The sequence below is a fragment of the Tasmannia lanceolata genome, unplaced genomic scaffold (genome assembly GCF_043159265.1).
Source record: "Tasmannia lanceolata isolate RefF3 unplaced genomic scaffold, GAP_Taslan_0.1 ptg000021l, whole genome shotgun sequence".
In the NCBI taxonomy this organism is placed as follows: Eukaryota; Viridiplantae; Streptophyta; class Magnoliopsida; order Canellales; family Winteraceae; genus Tasmannia; species Tasmannia lanceolata.
In genome coordinates this window covers 9,430,077-9,449,900 of record NW_027518698.1, presented here as the reverse complement: position 1 = coordinate 9,449,900, position 19,824 = coordinate 9,430,077, and the positions used below count along the sequence as shown (strand labels likewise).

General features: G+C 40.8%; 1 protein-coding gene across 3 annotated transcripts in view; it reads left to right on the top strand.

Moving 5' to 3' along the window:
* The window catches only part of LOC143855498 (uncharacterized), a 63,595-nt gene that overhangs the window by 17,374 nt on the left and 26,397 nt on the right, over nt 1–19,824 (top strand). For all 3 annotated transcript variants that reach the window (XR_013237893.1, XM_077365625.1, XM_077365627.1), the window contains one exon: nt 17,221–17,273. Coding sequence is in view for 2 of the 3 variants with exons in the window: in XM_077365625.1 (XP_077221740.1) it covers nt 17,221–17,273 (53 nt within the window). In the remaining variant the exon portion in view is untranslated. The remainder of the gene's footprint in view (nt 1–17,220; nt 17,274–19,824) is intronic.

The following is a 19,824-nucleotide window of genomic DNA, read 5'->3' as shown; positions in this document are numbered from 1 at the left end:
AGTATGAACGTTTTGAGTGTTAGAAATGGTCCTGGGGTTAGAGAGAGGAAGAAGAAGAGGAATGGAGAAGATGGTGAGTCTGCACTAAGGAGCTCTCTCATTGATAATGTATGTATAGGCCCTAAGTAGGCCAACATGATACAATGACTTCAATACCCCTCATTATACACATCTTACCTAAACTACCCTTACATACTCTCCAACACTCCCCTCAAGCTGGAGTGTATATACCATGGAACTCCAGCTTGGGACAAATAAAACTACAATACCCTTATAAACAACTATAAGACTCTTAAAACAAAAAAAGATAATCATTTCATACACACAACCAGCTTAGTACAACACTCCCCCTCAAGCTGGTGTGGTGAGTATATAGTGAAATACATAACAAAAAAACAGCCACGGCCACAGAGAATAGAACGGCATGATCAACAACCACCAAAGATAACAGCTCCCCTGAATGACAACCAGAGCAGTTAGTACATGGCCTCCCCCTGAATCAGAACACGACGAACGAAGCTGTGTGCCAGCAACAATCAAACTGATGCGCCTCAACAGGGACAACAACGAGCCTCGAACAAAATAAGCACGCCCATGGGGTGCACTACGAACAACGACGAAGTAGCACTTGCAGAGATATCGGCTGAGTAGCACAACGCCAATAGAGCTTGGGACAAATAAAAGTACAATACCCTTATAAACAACTATAAGACTCTTAAAACAAAAAAAGATAATCATTTCATACACACAACCAGCTTGGTACAACACTCCCCCTCTAGCTGGTGTGGTGAGTATATAGTGAAATACATAACAAAAAAAAGCCACGGCCACAGAGAATAGAACGGCATGATCAACAACCATCAAAGATAACAGCTCCCCTGAATGACAGCCAGAGCGATTAGTACATGGCCTCCCCCTGAATCAGAACACGACGAACGAAGCTGCGTGCCAGCAACAATCAAACTGATGCGCCTCAACAGGGACAACAAAGAGCCTCGAACAAAATAAGCACGCCCATGGGGTGCACTGCGAACAACGGCGAAGTAGCACTTGCAGAGATATCAGCTGAGTAGCACAACGCCAATAGGAGAAGAAGAACTCCCACTACCAGAAGGTTGAGAGGAACCAACCAATGACGGGGGCCACCGTCGTCTGGAGAAAGATAACCAACCAACGATGGAGTACACCATCACTTGGAGAGAGATAACCAACCAACGATGGGGGATACTGTCGCCTGGAGAGACAACCGACCAATGACGGGGGGCACACCGTCGTCCGGAGAGACAAGGTTGACGGGGGACACCGTCGCCTGGAGATATAACCGACCAACGATGGGAACACCGTTGTCTGGAGAGATAAGGTCAATGGGGGACACCGTCGCCTGGAGATATAACCAACCAATGATGGGAACACCCTCGTTTGGGGAGACAAGGTTGATGGTGGACACCGTCGCCTCGAGATATAACCCACCAACGACGGGGGACACAGTCGTCCAGAGAGATAAGGTGGACAGGGGACACCGTCGCCTGGAGATATGGCCGACCAAAGATGGGGACATTGTCGTTTGGAGTGACAAGGTCGACGAGGGACATCGTCATTTGGAGAGACAAGGTCGATGGGGGACACTGTCGCATGGAGATATAACCGACCAACGATGGGACGACGGTCGACGGGGGACCCCGTCGCTTGGAGATATGATCGACCAACACCGGGGGACACCGTCGTCCGGGGAGACAAGGTCGACGGCGGACAACACGTCGCTTGAAGAGACATGACCGACCAACGACTGGGGACACCGTCGTCTGGCGATAAGGTGGACGAAGAACATCACGTCGCCTGAAGAGATAAGGCCGAAAGCCATGCTAACGACCAGGCATATAGTCAGACAATGAGAGGTGAATTGCATCGCAAACCACGATGAGTGCGTAAAACTATGCAAGGAAACTACCTATACGTGTAGAAGCACCAACAAAAATGATACAGAAGAAGCTAACCAAGAAACGAATCACCAACAACACAAAGAACCAACCATCCAACCATGAATGGTGAAGAACATCATCTGGAAAAGACAACAAGACTGAATAGGAAGAACAACCACCACCACGAACCACCGAACAAAGACTAACAAGGTGGCGACACACATGATGCGGAAGGAGACGAAAACAAAAAGATAACAAGAAGACAAGTAAAGACAACACTGCACAACACTCCATCCATGGGACTACATGGAGTCTTCAACACTCCCCCTCAAGTTGAGGGCGAAGCAACGAAAGGAATACAATCAAGGCATGACATCTATCTTAGACATTTGATCAAACACTCGGTGTGCTCATTGAAGAACAACCCAACGGCCATGAAACACAACGAATAGAGAGATAGAAAGTAAAGAACATGATGGCGTGGATGGGAGGGTTTGGGAGAACTTGATAACACTTTTGATGATACAAACCAGAGGTTTGCTCGTAGAATCCAAACATCAGAGGTAAGAGTAGCTATGAAAAATATGAAATTAGGTAAGGCTATGGGGCATGACAGTATTCCTATTGGGACTTGGAGATGCTTGGGTGATGTGGGCTTGGTTTGGTTAACTAAATTATTTAACAATATTTTGAAGACTAAGAAGATGCCTGATGAGTGAAGGAAGAGGACATTAGTACCTATGTATAAGAATAAAGGGGATATTCAGAGTTGCACGAATTACCTAGGAATTAAGCTAATGGGAGAAGGTGATCGAGCATAGACTAAGAGACTAAGGCATAGAGAATCAGTTTGGCTTCATGCCCAAACGATCGACTATGAAAGCTGTCTTTTTGATCAGGTGGTTAATGGAGTGATTTAGACAAAATAAAAAGGAACTTCATATGGTTTTCATTGATTTGAAGAAAGCGTATGATAGGGTTCCTAGGAGTGTTATGTGATGGGTCATTGAAAGGAAAAAAGTGCTTACTAAATATGTTGATGTGATTAAGGATATGTACGATGGAGCAGTAACTAGTGTAAGAACTACGGATGGCATGCCTAACGAGTTTCCAATTACAATAGGGCTGCACCATGGATCAGCTCTAATCCCTTATCGTTTTACTCTAGTTATGGATGAACTTACGGAGGGTATGAAGGATGAAGTGCCGTGGTGTATGTTATCTTCATATGACATAATATTAATTGACGAAACCAAAGCAGGGGTAAATGCTAAGTTAGAGTTATGGAGAACTACTTTGGAATCCAAACGTTTTAGACTGAGTGTGACTAAGACAGAGTCTCTATATGGAGTGCAACTTTAGTAATGTATGGAGGCAGGGCGAGGTTGTAGTAAATATGACTGAACAAGAGGTATCTAAGAGGGATATCTTTCGCTATCTTGGTTCAATCCTACGTAAGGAAGGAAAGATTGAAGAGGATGTTAACCACAGAATAAGAGCAGGTTGGTTGAAGTGGAAGCATGCTTCAGGAGTTCTGTGCGACCGTAAAATACCTACCAAGTTGAAGGGAAAGTTTTATAAGACAGCAGTGAGGCCAGCCATGTTGTATGACTCAGAATGTTGGGCCACCAAGAAGCAGCATGTGCATAAGGTGAGTGTAGTGGAGATGCGAATGCACACACAAGGTTAGATAGAATTAAAAATGAAGACATCCGTAAAAAGGTGGGCGTGACACCAATTGAGGAGAAGGTGAGAGAGCACCTCTTAAGATGGTTTGGGCATATCCAACGTTTTGGATGCTCCAGTGAGAAGAAGTGACTCATGCTAAGTTGATGCAGTAAAAGAGGAAGGGGTAGACCGAAAACAACTTGGGTAGAAACAGTGAGGAAAGATTTGATGGCTAGGAACATAACGGAGGACATGACCTTGGATAGGAGAGATTGGAAGAAAATGAGCCATGCAGACAAACCCAACTAGTGTCATGGTTAGACCTAGTCAATTTGAGCCGGGTAGACTCTTTCACCTTCTCATTAAAATTTTCTATAGGATTCATTAGCCGAACCCAACTAGTTTGGGACAAAGGTTTAGTTGAGTTGATGGGGCTAATGGGAGGATAAGATTCAAAAGGGAAAGAAGGAAAGAACCCAACAAGGTTCTGGATTGACAAAAAGAAAAGAGATTTATGGATTTAGGACAATAATAATAGCAAGAAAGGACCAAGTAAGAAGAAAAAAGAATGGATGGAGAAAAGACAGAACAAGATTTATGGAGAAAGAAGCAAAAAAACAAGAAAAAAAGATTTGGATGGAGAAAAGAGGGAAAAGAATGTACAAGAATTGATCTTTTTTTGGGTTTCTTGTCGTTTCTTTTTTGTTTTGGAGGATGAATGGATCTACAAATGGTATTTACAAGAAAGATTTGGGATTTAGGGACCCAAATGAAAGGGCTTAGGGTTTGGATGGATGAGTTTGGGTTTTTGGATGGTGATTTTTGGTTTTGGGATGCCGAAAGGGATTTGGGAAGAAGATTTCTTCCCAAATAGGAATTAAAAGACAATGAAAGGGAAGAATACAAGATTTGAGGTTGTGATATGGGATTTGGGGATGGGAAAAGGAATTTGGGGTTTTCAGGTTTTGGAGGGAGGTTTAGGGGAATACAAGAAGGAATATAAGCCAACAAAAGGGTTGTGGATGGAGATTTCCTCCAATGGGATGTGGATGAAGGTGGAGGGAATAGGATTTGGGGATTTGCGGTTGGGATTGTGGTTTGGGTTGTAGATCTAAAAGGAATGGGTGGTTGTGGATCCCGTCCCGAGGGGGTGGTCCCACGAGGGTGTGTTTTTATGATAGCGTCTTTGTTCATTGATTTTGAATATGATTGCTTCTCTTATAAATTTGGGATGAAAATCCTAATTTACGAGAGAAGCTATGGCCAGAGTCGCCACCTAGATTAGGGATCTAGAACCCATGATTAACTCTGTATATTTGGTCTACGATTCCGAGTTGGGTAAGTTACCTGGTTACGAGATCGGAAGGTGTACCGCACGAAGTGTACAACATCGATCTTGCCTGACGAAAGTCAGACTTCCACTTTTAAAAGCTTCAATTGTTTAGGTTTAACTAGGGGGAATGCTTATTTTTATTGAAATACCTAAATATTATTAATGATTTGGCCATTCACAGTTTAGACTCATGCGGGCCAGAAGTGCATCCTGCATGCAACTACATGCCTATGTGCCTATGTGATTGTTTTGAGATTGATTAGATTTGACTTGAGTTGAATTGGATTGATTGATTTGAGGTGAAGTGACCTATGCTATATGAACCTAGATCTAATGCAATGGACCTAAGTTGCATTTTTAGTATTTTTGTGAAGTTTGGGCTCTAAAAGTTCTACTGTGAAACCTAGAGTGAAATTTCTAAGTTTTAGAACTTAAGTTATTTATGTTCTTGGAATTTAAAATTTTGGAATAGTGATTTTCCAATGAATGTGAGTTCTTAGGTTCTTTTAGATTTTCGAATTCTTTTGAGTTCCAAATTTAACAAACACCACTAATCATACAAAATAACTAATATGCAAAGTAACAAGGCAAAACAACTACAAGCATATGATACTGAAGAAATCTAAACATGTAATTAATCATGCAACTAGACTAAAAGAAACATCTATCATGCAAAAAAAAGGTTTAAGAAAAAGAAAAGGGTGGAAAAGGGAATGGAAGGGATGAAGAAGGGTGTAACTGAACTTGGGAGTGCCAAGTTGCCTATGTACCCTGTGGTGGGGATCAAGCCACACGTAGTTCCGTTGGGAGATTTGAGTTTGGGATTGAAGGTTCGAGATTGAAAATTGAGACTTGGATTGGAAGCTCGGATTTGGATCTTGGAATTAGGCTCGGCTCCAAAGAATTGGACAAGGAATCACCTACATTCAAAGAACTGTATTTGGTTATCCGAATGACGAACTTATGAAATCCCGCCAAGTGAGTTGGGTTCGGGTAGTGTTGAGGTGCAACTTGGATTGAGAATATAGGGGTGCAGCTCGGTTGGCTTGGCTTGGCTTGGGCTGATTCGGATTAACTCATGTTGGCTTGGGTTAACTCGGGTTGACTCGGGTTAGCTTGGCTTGGACCCGGATTGACTCGAATTGGGTCACGGCTGGACCATGTTGGTCGGGGTTGGGTGAGCCTGGTTTGAATGGTGTGATCCGATTGGACCAATTAGGTCTTGGTTTGAGTCCGAGTTGAGGGGTTCATAGCCATACGGTTTCACAGAATGCACGAGAACATGGTTCGCATCAATTATGCATTTCAAACCTCGAATCTCAACAGAATCCACGGGGTAAGGTCCAAGGCCATATCAGTTTAATATACTGAATAGTAATATAATTCACGACATACGGGTTTCACCTTTTGGAACTTCGGCAGAACATGACTAATGGCTGTGTGGCTAAAGGGGTTTGGTTTGTACAGTTGGGTCCAATTGGATTGAGTCCAGTTGAGTTGGTTAGGTGCGGTTGGGTTGAACCAAAATGGGTTTGGTTCGGTTGGGATTTTAGGATGATGGAATAAATGATGGTTGTTGCATGTAGGCTAGAGGTATAATGGTTGTGGTTTAACTAATGACCGAAAGTCAATAATTTGGTAGGTTTTGTAATGGGTTTGGGCACATGGATTGAACGAAGTTGGGATGGCCGAGTGGGCTATGGGCTGCACTGTTGGATGCTAAGCTGTTAGTTTTGGGTCGAAGCTAGTTGGTCGGATGGGTTTGGGCGAGTTGTGTGTGTTGGAGTGAACTGGGTTTGGGCGGGTTTAGTGTGGTGGATGGACTTTGGTTGAGGTTCTACGGGGTGTGGGGGTATGGTGTTTATGATGCATGAAGGAGGTGGTCTGTTGGGATCGGATTGGGTTAAATCGGGTCGGACCGGGTTTACTCGGATTAGGTCCGGGTTGGGGTTCGGGCGGACTAGGGTTGGGTCAAGTGGGAGTTCCGGTTGAATTGGACCGGGTAGGTCCGGTTTGGGTCGGAACGAACGGGTCCGATTGGGTCAAGTCGGGATGGCGCGGTTGGGTCAAGTCGGACCGGGTTGGTCCGGTTCGGGTTGGGTTGGTACGGTTCGGGTTGAACCGGGTTGACTCGGATTGGGTCCGGGTTGGACCAGGTCAGTGCGAACTGGGTCTAGGTTGGACAGGGCTGACTCGGATTGGGTCCGGATCGTTAGTTTAGGCAAGGTTAGGTTGCAGGTCCGAGTTGGGACGGGTTGCACCGGGTTAGAATTGTGGGCTTGGACTGACTCGGGTTGGGTTGAGTTTAATCCGTGTAGCATCAGGTTGGGTTCAAGTTGGGTTCGGATTGAACCGGGTAGTGGGCAAGGCAGGGCCAATTGGACTATAGGCAATGTGCTAGGTGGGGCTAATTGGATTGGGTAGTGGAATTTAAGCCGAATCATACAAGGAGAATATGTAGCCGAATAAGCCAAATGAGTTATGATGGGCAAAGGAGATGGGGACAGGCAATGAGTATGTGAATTGGGCTATGGGTGCCATGGGGATATAAGTAAGGCAATGTGTTATGGCTATGGAATATGGGATGGGAATGGAGTATATGGCTATGGAATAATGGGGCTATGATTTAATGGCCATGGCATGTGTGGCTATGGTCGGTTAAGATGGTGGAGGTTTAGGCTCATGGATGTAGGTGTTGACTGATGGGGTTCATTTTAACTTCGGTTGGGGCATGGGGGACATGAGAATGTGGGTTATTTGATATGGTGGCATGGTAATGGGTATGGGCTGGTGGGATTTAATAATGCACACAATGCATGGTTATATACTTATATGGAGGTGTACATGCTTATGGGATGGGATCAACAGTGCATATCCGTTTTGGGTTTCATGGATGCATGCGGCATATGTAATACACATGGTGCATTCAATGCCTTTTTTTTATTGCATGGATATGAATGTTACATGCACACAGTGCACTAATATATGTAATAGTGCACGGGGTTGGGTACAAATGGGTTTTGGGTGTGGCTTGGGGTGCGGCTTTAGGGTGAGGGTTAGGATGCGGGTCAAGGCCAAGTAGGCCGCAGGCTTGAGTGAGGTGAGCCGGGTTGGGTTGGGTTGGGTTCTACTGGGTAAGTTTCAAATGGGTTGAGTGGTGGTCTAATTAGGTTGGTGAGATTGGATTGTATGGCTGCTGTTACAATAGAATAATGGGGGTGGGCATGATATGTGAGGCATGGGCATTGGGGTTGGATAGATGATGGGCTATGAGTAATGAGGTATAGGATGGATGACCGAGTGAAATTAATGAGATAGAAGCATGTTGATGGTGTTCGGATGAGGGAATACAAGGGTCTTTCATGGAGTGGTGTATTGAAGCAGGTGCTCTGAGTTTGTCTTTGGCCGGGGTGGGTTGATTCCGGATCAGCTTAGGATTGCTAGGTTGGGTTGATTAGTTAGTTTTAGATTGACCTGTTTGGTTAGGGTCGGTCCGGATTGCTAGGAATGGGGATTGGACCGGTTGATATGGGTTATGGGTGAGGTCAGTCATCATGGGATGTGATGGGGATGCTCAAAGGTGGGGTCACAAGCGTAGGCCAAATTAGAAGGTGTAAAAGTTGGCAATGCAAGAATCTTCTAAAAATTATGGTCATGCAACATTTCTTTTGTTAGCAAACTACTAAAGTTGGATTATTTCCGAAAATTGGGATTAAACTTTATTTTCACTTTAGAAGCTTGCTAATTTCGATAAATCTTATTTGGAGACTTTCCAAATTCAGAAGTTAAGAACTTTTCAATTTAGAATTTTCCAACTTGGAAATTCTCCTACTTTGGAATTTCACAATTTAGAAACTTCCCTAGGAAATTTTGCATGACCTTTAATTCTTATGGAAAAATAAATTCTCGCCTACCTTTTCCGGAGTTTGATGTCGATCCTTGCCTTTTGATGTAATCCGACGGAGCCCGATCCTTTGATAAAATTTTGCCGAGAGTTTTTTTTTTTTTTTTTGAAATGATAATATATTAAAGAAGGCAGGCCGAGATGGACCACCAAAAATACAAAGATATTACAATCTAATCAATCACAGCAAAGACAGCATTGGAAACAACAACAGAACACCCCACTTCTCACGGAGGAAGGAAATCATAACACTCCAACCCCTTTTTGAACACACCAGATCTAGCGAGGGAATCCGCCTCCCCATTTGCTTTACGCCTAACATGCTTATAAACCATAGATGATTCTTCCATAAGATCATGAATTTCCTCAAAAAAACTTAGAATCTCCACGGAGGATCTACTCTTTCTGATAACCACCTGATTACATTTGAAGAGTCTCCTTCCACAATTGCCCTCTCATAAGAATCCACAGATAACAACTTTATCCCTTGATATGCAGCTCTTACTTCCGTTTCAGACGAATCGGCAATTCCAATTGGACCTGCGAAAGCCCACAAAACTCCCCCTCTGGCATCCCTACAAAGTCCTCCAATCCCTGCTGGACCCGGATTCCCAAGTGAGGACCCATCAAAATTAAGAGTAATAGACCCTTCAGGTGGGGCTTCCCAATTCTGACATCTTTTCTCTCTTCTCAACCCTTCATTGCACACAATACTCCAACCCTCCCAAAGATCGAAAGCTGAGACAAACTTAAACGCCGGGGAGTTTTTTGCCCAAAATATAACTAATACTATGATTTTATTATATAACCAATACACTGACTTTGATGATCCTTCGAATACTCTCGAGTTTCTTTCTTTCCAGATTACCCACCACACTGCTATCAAACATAACCTCCATAAGACTTTACCTTTTTGCTTCCAGGGCACAAATTCCCAACTTATAAACAAGTCCTCTATGGAATTGGGGAAGACCCAGCAGATGCCAAACCTGACCAATATCCGATCCCAAATCATCCTTGATACTTTGCAATGAATGAAAAGATGATCGATCGATTCCCCATCCTCCAGACAAAGCGAGCAATGCTCTACCAAGCACATACCCTTTTTTCTCAGAAACTCAATGGTCTGGATCTTTCCATTGCACACTGCCCAACTGAAAAAAGAGACCGAAGGAGGGCCCATGAATTTCCAGATGGCCGCAAAACTTGGAAACCCAATAGCAGGCAATAAATGGAAATAAAAGGATTTGGCAGAAAAAATACCAGATGTATTCTAAATCCAGATCCGTTTGTCCACCCCTCGTCTTTTTAAATAGCATCGCTCAAAAAAGTTCGCGATCAAAAAAGTTCCTTCTGAAACAGGGGGTCCAAACCACCTTATTATGAATTCTCTCGAAGCACTCAGAAACCTTCACTTCTTTGTCCAAAGCCACGGAATACAACCCTGGAAACAGCACAGCCAGAGGGTCTGCGGAACACCATGAATCCAACCAAAATTTGATACGGTCTCCTACGTATACTTTAAATCGAATTCCCGCCTCAAATTTTTGTTTGAGCTTCAGAATATTGCGCCATATGGTCCCTCCTTTCTTACTATACTTATCATCCGAACACCAATTACCATGTAAGAAACCATACTTGCTCCCTATAACTTTTACCCAAAGCGAAGATTGTTCCACACCAAACCGCCATAACCATTTACCCAAAAGAGCACAATTGAACTCTTTTAACCGCCGGATTCCCAACCCTCCATTTTTTATAGGGACACAAACCTTTTCCCACTTAACTAGAGGAATGCCACCTTTTAAATTTGCCCCTCCCCATAGAAATCTTCTTTGGATCTTTTCAATTTTTGAAGTTACACTATATAGATGATGATTGGCCAAGATGTGCGGAGTGGGGGAATGGAGGTTTTCTTATGGAAGGGGAGGGAGATGGAGAGCGAGGGGAGAGGGTGGGGCGAATTCTAAAGGGAGAGAAAGCTGAGGTTTTTTTCGTGTCGGCTCTCTTGTAGTATTGAGTTGTGTAGAGAGAAGAAGAGAGCATGGGTATTTATAGGTGAAGGGTGAGCTAGGTTGCCTTCTTAGGAGCCTAAAGGTGTAGGGTGGAGATTGAGTTATGGAAAAAAGGAAGGGAAAGGAATGGCCAAGATCGAATCCTTCTAGAATATTCTCTCCACTTTTTAACAGTTTCTCATTTGGATTTTGGACATGGCCATGTAAAAAAAATGGCAAGCATTTGTGCGGCCAGGATCTAGCACTAAAGATTCCGAATCAATTTAAGGTCCAGGATGATGCCATTTATCCTTGGAATCTTTTTGAATATGGAAGCAAATTTTGGGACAAAGAAAATGTCTAATTTGGTTGCCTTTGTAGAGAATGGCAACGATTTGGATGGCTGCAATTAACTGCAATCTCCATGTGATCGAAAGAACGGGCGAGATGGGGTCTCCAAATATCCTGGAATCTTTGCAAAGATTTTTCAAATATTACGTAATATAAAAATCACCAAAATCAGCTCTGAATTTGGTTTCACACGTTTTTCCCCAAGTGGGGAAATCGTGTGGGAGAGGAGAGAGAAAATGGGGAAAGAGCAACCCTGTGGAAACACAAAAACGCCGTTTCCGGGAGATTTTGGTGTCCGATTTCGATAATTCTTTCGCCATTGGAATCGTTGATTTTTTCTCTTTCATTTAAGCCCAATATTGCCATAGAAATACTGTTTTCAGAATTTTCGACCAATGCGAGCCTCGATCTCCGTCGGTAGATCGTTTTTTCAAAAATCGAGCAAATCGGTGGTCCAAACGAACCAACTGATTCGATCAACTTTAGGCCAATGGTTAAAACTATTAAACCAAGATATCAACATAGAATAAGACATTAAAAACTTTTGTTATCTATGATTTAATGAGATAATTCGACGGATCTCATTCATCCGGCCTTGATCCGCGACTTTTCACTAGGTTTTTGCTTAATTAAGTAACCCAATGTTTAATCCGGAGTTGAGATTAACCTTGATTGATACTATTTTTACTAAATGGTCATAAATTCTTGGTAAAGGAAGATACCCAGGTCAAGATCTGCCCTCGATCTGAGGATTTACGGAAATCGGGTCTCAGAATGGAATCAGGGTCCGGGTTGTGAAGTGACCCTAGCTTATTTTGTCCCGATTGATGATTCGTAAAGTCAGATCGAGATATTAATGCCCTAAAACATATAAATTCATGATAGAGGGACTCTTACATGGATTTAACACTCTAAAGTCACCAATCAGAGCATTTTTTCAATTTTTCGGATCAAATCATCTTACTAGGTACATCTCTTTACCATTTTGGATTCCAAGGAATGTGAGGATGCTTATTTTACCAGTGAAACTTCACGGATCAATATTAAGCTATTATCAGTTAAAGTGTAGCAAAATGAGGGTGTCTACAGTGGTATAGTGTATACAGCAAGAGTGGTGAGGGAGAGGAGGGTTTCCAACAAATATATGGTGAGAAAGGGGGTTATGACGTGGGGGGGGGGGGGGGGGAGGGCAACATGGGTGGAAGGCGAAGGATGGGATTGCTGTTACGAGAGGGGGAGGGGGGGTGTTACGGCGCTAGAGGGGAGGGGGTATTGCGAGGTAGCGTAGTGGAGTACGGGAGGTGCGCTGACGTGCAAATGGGTTTGGAAATATGAGAGGTGTGTATTACGGAATATGTAATACGAATGGACGTGGGGACGCGCGGATGTGGGGGAAGAGGTGGACCGCGGTATGAGGCACATAGAACTGGTGCGAATGGGTTTGGGGTGCTAGAGGGATTGGGAGAGATTGTATGGATAGAGTGAGAGAGATGAACTCTTTCTTCTTTCCTTCTCTTGTTTGTGGTTTAGGGTTAGGATCGGAAGCCCAAGGCTCTGATACCATGTTAGAAATGGTGATAGGGTTAGAGAGAGGAAGAAGAAGAGGAATGGAGTAGATGGTGACTCTCCACTAAGGAGCCCTCTGATGTATATGATGTATATATAGGCTGTAAGCAAGGTTTTAAATTTTGGTTTCGGAATGCGTTTCGGTTCTCACCGAAATCGAAATTTCGGCAACTATCCAGATAATGACTTCCGCCTCTTTTTTTGGGTTGGAGAATGAAATAAAATCGGAATCCCTAGAATGTAGTTCGGCTCATCCGGCCCACCAAGCCTGTTTCTAAATTTTGTCAACTTTTACACGTTTTACACCCTTAAAAATGGGAATGCACCCTAAATAATCAATAAATCCCATATTTTTTGGTGAAATCCCTGAAATTTCAGGAAAATGAAATTTCGATCGAAATAATGTAACGTTTCGGGTTATATCAATTTTGATTTCGTTATTGGGAAAATGAAATTTCGATCGAAATAATGTAACATTTCTGGTCATATCAATTTCGATTTCGTTATTGACTGGAATCCGAAATTTCGGTCCGAAGTAGGCAACATGATACAATGACTTCAATACCTCTCATCATACACATAATACCTAAATTCTATATTTTTGCCTCCTTTTCCTCCAATCTTTTCCATAATTCCGCAATTTTCATGGCCGCTACCGACCGCTCTTTCATACCGGGGAGTACATATTAATTAGAGAATCCTAGTGGAATTGACGGTGACTTCACTGGAGAGTGAATTAAAGCCAGGATCTGAGGGGTTGATGACCTCACCTATGACGGCAAGGTCGGGGCTCGAGGAGTTGACCAACTTGCTGATTCAAGAAAGTTGTTTTATGTAAAGATGGCTTCCATATCTCCATATAATGGATTTCCCCTCATCGTTGATGATATTTTGTGAGTTGGAATATTCAGCAATCTCACCATCTTACGGAGTCATCTTTTGATGAGGTGTCTAAAATGATTTTCTTAGCCATGCTATGAGTAAAGTGGGCCCCATGTTGGTTGATAACCTTCTCAATTTTCTTCTTGGCCTTATGCCTCCTGACTCTTTGCTTCCTTTACATCTTTGAAGCCTTTGAAGAAGTTGTCGTTAGAGCTGTTTCTATTGTAGCAGCATCTGAGACTGATGATTCCAATTCAACTGCTGTGGATGCTTTTCCTCTATGAATCCTGGTTGACAAGAATTCCATTGTAAAAATCGTTCCAAAAGTAATGTCTGAGGAAGATGAGGTTTCCACAGACTTTGGACGCATTACTTGGGGTGTCGCAAGAGTGCATGATCCCACCATTTGCGAAATGACAAAAGTTGGTTTTGATGATTTTTGTGTTGCGGAAGGTACATGCAGGTTTACTACTCTTTGCATACCAATAAGAAAATAGAAAAGCTTGGGAGCGTGTACCACTTTGGCTTCGAGATGAGAGAAGTGGGTCCCATTGTAAGCCTCAAAATTTTGAACGCAGCAAGTCTTACGTGTGAAATGAAAATCACACATAAAACACATTGAGATTAAATTGGCCTTGCTCGAGAAGAGGTCTTTATTAAATTGGTAAAGACATACACATTTGGCTTTAACGGCCGTTATTTACATTACTCAAATCAAGAAACTACATTTGATTATTCATCACGAAGTTCCCTATATGAATATAAATTTTGGCTATTTTCTTTGTAAGAATCCTCCCGGAAGAGGGGCTTGTTTCAAATTGTAGAGAATTCTTACAATTTGACTCTTTTGTAAAAGGGTCCTCTTAGGAGAGGAATTGCTTCGAGTCATAGAGAATCTTAGCAACTTTGCTTTTGATATTGCTTTTGTAAAAGAGTCATCCCGGAAGAGGAACTCTCTTGAATTGTATTTTTGACTCTCTTTTTTCATGTCAAGGGTCCTTCCGGAAGTTGAACTCCTTTTAGTAGTAGAGAATATTAACAACTTTAAACTTTCTTTCTGGATGAAAGAAATATCCATCTTGGATGTCTTGGAGGAGAGAAATATTCTTCTTCGAGGAAGTCTTCATTCTTCTCACAACGGAAAAAGGCTTTGAACATGTATCTTCTTCTTTCCAGATGAAGTCCTTTTCCTTTCTTAGATCTCCTGGCGGAGAAAGCTTTTAATATATCCCATCTCAGAGGAAGTCTCTTTTTTCTTATTCTCCAAGAAGAGAAGAGTCTCTACGTACGAGAACTGCCAAAGCAAAAAAAAGAAATTAGTTAAAATCTTTTTCACCTTTCTTTTCTTTTCTCTCATTCTCTTCCTCTTTCGTTCTCATCTTCTCCTTTAGCATAGCTTTTCTCCAAAAGATCTCCCCTAAAAGGATCCATCCCTTCCTATGTATAGAATCTTGTCTTGGAATTGTTAGCAACTGTTGCCACTCCCCTTCCTTTTGATTCCATGTCCCTCAGTTTTCTCCTTCACGGGAAGTTACACAACTCCCCATTTTTTGAAATGTAGATGACTCTTTCCTTCTTCACGAAAAAGTTTCTTTTAAACTTTTGTTTAGTTTTCCTTCAATTTGGGAATTTCCTTTCTTAGCTATGTTTTGCATTTACTTTTCTTTTTATTCAAGCTTTTTATTTTGCTTTCTACTTTTCCTTGAATTTAGGAATTTGTTTTAGCTTAGACATAATTGTTAAACTATTCTTTTTTTACTTAAGGTTTTCACTTTCTTCCCTATTTTGTAAAAGTTTTCTTGCTCAACAAAGGGATAATGATTTAAGTCAACGTCCCCACTTCTCAGGAATCACACTTTACGTTTAAAATTAAACCGACTAGGAATTATTATATTTTGTGCGCGGGGGGGGGTGGGGGGGTGGTTGGGGGTTGATAGCCACGACAATGATGATCTTGTTGTTCTCACCACAGAGGATTATGGCTGGAAACAAGTGGAAAAACCTGTTGCTGTTGCTGCTGCGGACGACAAAGATGAAGACATCGATGTTGATGTTCGTAGAGTTGTTTGTGGTGATGATGAGGGGTAATATTCAATTGAGTATGGTGATTTGGCTTATGGAAACTTCTATGGGATGGGAGATTTGAACAATTTAAAGTTAAGTTATTTGTAATATTTATAATAAGCATTTAGTGTGCTGAGTGGTTATCTTTATTAACATTTCATATTAATTAGGCCGATGATGAATCAATTTCATGCCTATGGTAACTGTTTTAAGTAGTAAAATATGTCTTTTTCTTAAATTTTATTAATATACCTGTTTCTTATTTTTTTCTCTAAATGTTTCTGATTTTTGAGTTCTAATTTTTTTTTACTTAATTTGAAAACATACCATTAAAAAAAAAGAGTTAATTTGAAAACATTTCTCTGGCCGTAGCGCGTTTTCAAAATAGAAGAAATACCAACATGTCCCGTCTTACTTAGCAAAATGAAACACGGAAACACACCGAGGCAGTTGGCTCTTCGGCATAAAGTCACGGGTATGCTCCCTGTTGACGAGTGTTCGAATCCCGCCTCCGACTTACCTGATACACGTAGTGTGTGTGTGTCGTTGCGTGTATCCGTAGGGACTAGTCCTACTCCCGAAGGGGGTGGAGACATCCTACGTCATCAAAAAATAAATAAAATAAAAATAAAAATAAAAATGAAACACGGAATGAAATAAAAAATAATATTCATAGCTGAGCTCACGGGTGCCTAGGCATGTATTATTATTTATTAGTATTATAATAGGTCATATAGTCTCTCGTGCCTCTCATATAGTGGTTGCATTGAGCTGAATTTTTTTTGTTGGGAGTACGTACAAAATCTTTTCCTAGTAGCCGTTATAGCATTTTCCTTGATGAACATGGGGGAGTGCTGTTAGTTTTTTTAGTATGCTTGGCGAATAATGTTCGATACTTGTGGAGGTTGAGGTGCTTAGACATGAACTTTGTTTTCTAGACTTTATCTTTGTAGATGCATATATTGGTTATTGAGGAAGGTCCTCCCAATATTAGTGGCCAGTTTATTAGGTAAACTAATTTGTGTTGGGGAAGGTGATATAACATTTTGAAAGGTTTAGTGTCTGGTATATCCTGTTTTTTCTACTCTAAAGGAAGCCATCATGGGCCAATGATTTAACAAATAGGGTAGTTTAGCCCTTACAAATGTGTTTTAGGAAATGAAAGTTTTTGGATGTTGTCATCTAAATGAGCGAATGCATATCTAAAAAGCACGTGCTTTATTATAAATTTGCCGTAAATAAATATATGGAAAATCTAGAATTTCCGTGGCATATGTTAAACAATGTGTTCAACGCTGTGGTGTCATTTCTTATGTTCTTGCTCTTTTCCTTTCTAGTGTACAGTCACATGGTTCATCACTCTCTTTAGTTTATTGTTTGACATTCAATATAATGCTCTTCTCGAAAAAGTGATTTTAGACTACTGACTGATTCATATCTTTATTATATGTCTATATGTTCTCTTGGAACGGTTTTATTCTCTCTTTTAAATGGTTAATAGTTCTAATGTAGAAGTATTTTGATGTGATTTTTGTGTAGGCATATTGGATTCTGATTCTACAAGAGAAGGGAAACAAGAATCAAAATTCGAAGTATGTTTCTTTATATTTGAGACATCTTAGCATCATTACAAATTTTGTATAATGTGATATTCAAGTTGTGGGATGTTGGAATTCCCTTTCCTTATAGACGAGGATTGATTGAACAGTATCAACTTTTTCCGAATAACTATTCTGTTGGAGGTTGATACCTTATTAAATGAAATTATTAATAATCTTTGAGAGATTGGGCTCTAATAAACATTGGGTGATAAGTAAATTATGAAGCCCGAATGTGTTATATTTGCAACTTCTTGTCAAACTCTGCCAACCATGACCACGAGACACTCGTCATCACTATTGGTCTGCATTCACCATGACCACGAGACACTCATCCTCACTATTAGACTATTAAAATGCACACATGACCATTCAAAAAAAAAAATGCACACATGAAACCTTGATACCTATATAAGCCCATCATTCGTGTCTGTCATAATACAACCAACATTGGCATGAAGTACATTGTGTACAATCTATCATATTTCTATTGTATCAGAATCTCATCGAAGTAACTATCATGCTCCTTGTTGGTTCGTGTTGCAATTTTTTTTTTTTTTTTTTGGTCTTCGCGATTTATAGATTCTATAATTAGTATATTATCATCTCCTTTTTTTTAGATAAAATTTCTTATTCAATGTTATGGGATTCCTGTTATCCATGTTGTGGATTTCAGCAATGTCTATTGTTTCTCTACTCCTGTTTTGCGCCCATCATGTTGATGCGTATGCATGCTATTTCATGGCTACTACTTAAAGCACCATGTATCTATAAAACCGCTCGATATCAATCCATCAATCTAATTGTTCTGGGGTATGCATTTCACCTTTGAGTTATAAGATGTTCGCTTCGATCTGAGTTTCATCCTCTTTCTTTCATTCTTTATCTCACACACACACACACACTCTCTCTCTCTCTCTCTCTCTCTCTAATTCATGGATCAATTGATATTAACTTTGGTGTTGTCCCCAAATGTTTGTTTCAGTGATCAGTTCCTTCTGAAACTGAACTAGATTTATGGTTGGTAATTAGGATAGTTCATTACGGAATTAGTTTCTACTATAGTCGGTTCTTTTTTGGACTTGAGATAGATTCAGTGGTTGAAAAATTGACGTGATGAGTTGTGGGTGGGAGGTTGGTTTTGACTTTTGAGGAGCACTTTGGTGCCATGTTCCTCGAGTCTCCTAACTTCACCAATGAAGTTTTCACTACTCTTTTCAGTTTTGACATTTCTCAAATCTTCCATTGCTTCTATGGTCACTAGTGGAACAATAATCAATGATTGTGAAGCAGCGGGCGACTTGGAAATTGTGCTTGATAGCCTGGAGGTCTACTCAATTTCAGGTTGAGATTGTATGTGTTTTTTTTTGAATGGTTTGTGTTCTTTTTGTTTGAAACGGTACTGTTTATTTTTCACCTTCAATGGTCGATCCACTTCAGTGACGCCCCCGAATTGTTTACCATATCATCCATGAAAGCTCACTAAAATTAACATGGTTTCCTATTCTTTAGTATCCATTCGATGTAGCCTCAATAAGGAAATGAGAAGCCTAATAGAAATAATTCAAAAGATTTAAAGTAAAATCAAGTCGAGTACGACCCATATTGTTCGTACAAAACAAAGGAAAATATTCAAAGTAAAGAGAAACCCAAACCTCAAGCATGATTTTACATTTCTGCCGAAACCAACGCGAAATGACTGAAATGTTTCCATTTCCTTCCCCACTGAAATGCATACTGAAACTGAAACGTATACCGAAACCGAAATGTATACCGAAGTCAAAACAATAAGTGTATTGCTGGTATACTACATCAATATGTGTTACACAATTATATTATATGAATTGCATGTGAAAGGTGGTGTATGTATTATGCATTAATAATTTTACGAATTACACGTGATATGTGGTATGTACTGAATTAACCGACATGTGCGAGTCGCGCATTACACTAGGTGTTTGATGCTAAACCATTATGGATGGTTGTCTTGCTTATGTGATTGTTTCCAAGTGTGTTTTTGTGCTTATTCTTGTGTTTCCTAAAGTTCCATCTTAAAATTCTATCATTTGCATATGTTTCCATACATTTTCGTGATTTTACTTGATTTCTGCTAAAATTTCCAATCAAAACTGAAATGCTTCTGTTTCCATGGCTAGCAAAACCGAAACTGAAATTTAAAACCTGGACCTCAAGTTAACGATAGCTAATAGCATAGAAATTGGAATGAAGTAACTAGAACTCTGTTGGTCCTGTTTGTTTATTAGAAGAAACAAAAATTCAATCATTAAAACCTCAAGGCTCAAATTTTTGTTTTCCAATGCCTCCCCAAATTTCATCCATCCATGTTATATGGAAATGCACCCAACCTAATTCCCTTCTAATTCCATGTTATCAATTCTATTCGAATTCCAGTTTCCAACATATGGACTTGTTGACTGAATTAAATTCAAACAAATCCCGTAAAAGTAACGAAGAATTGATGTAGGAATTACTACAAAGGTTGTTGAAACTATAATTATTGAAGTTGATACAAAACAAGGGTTTC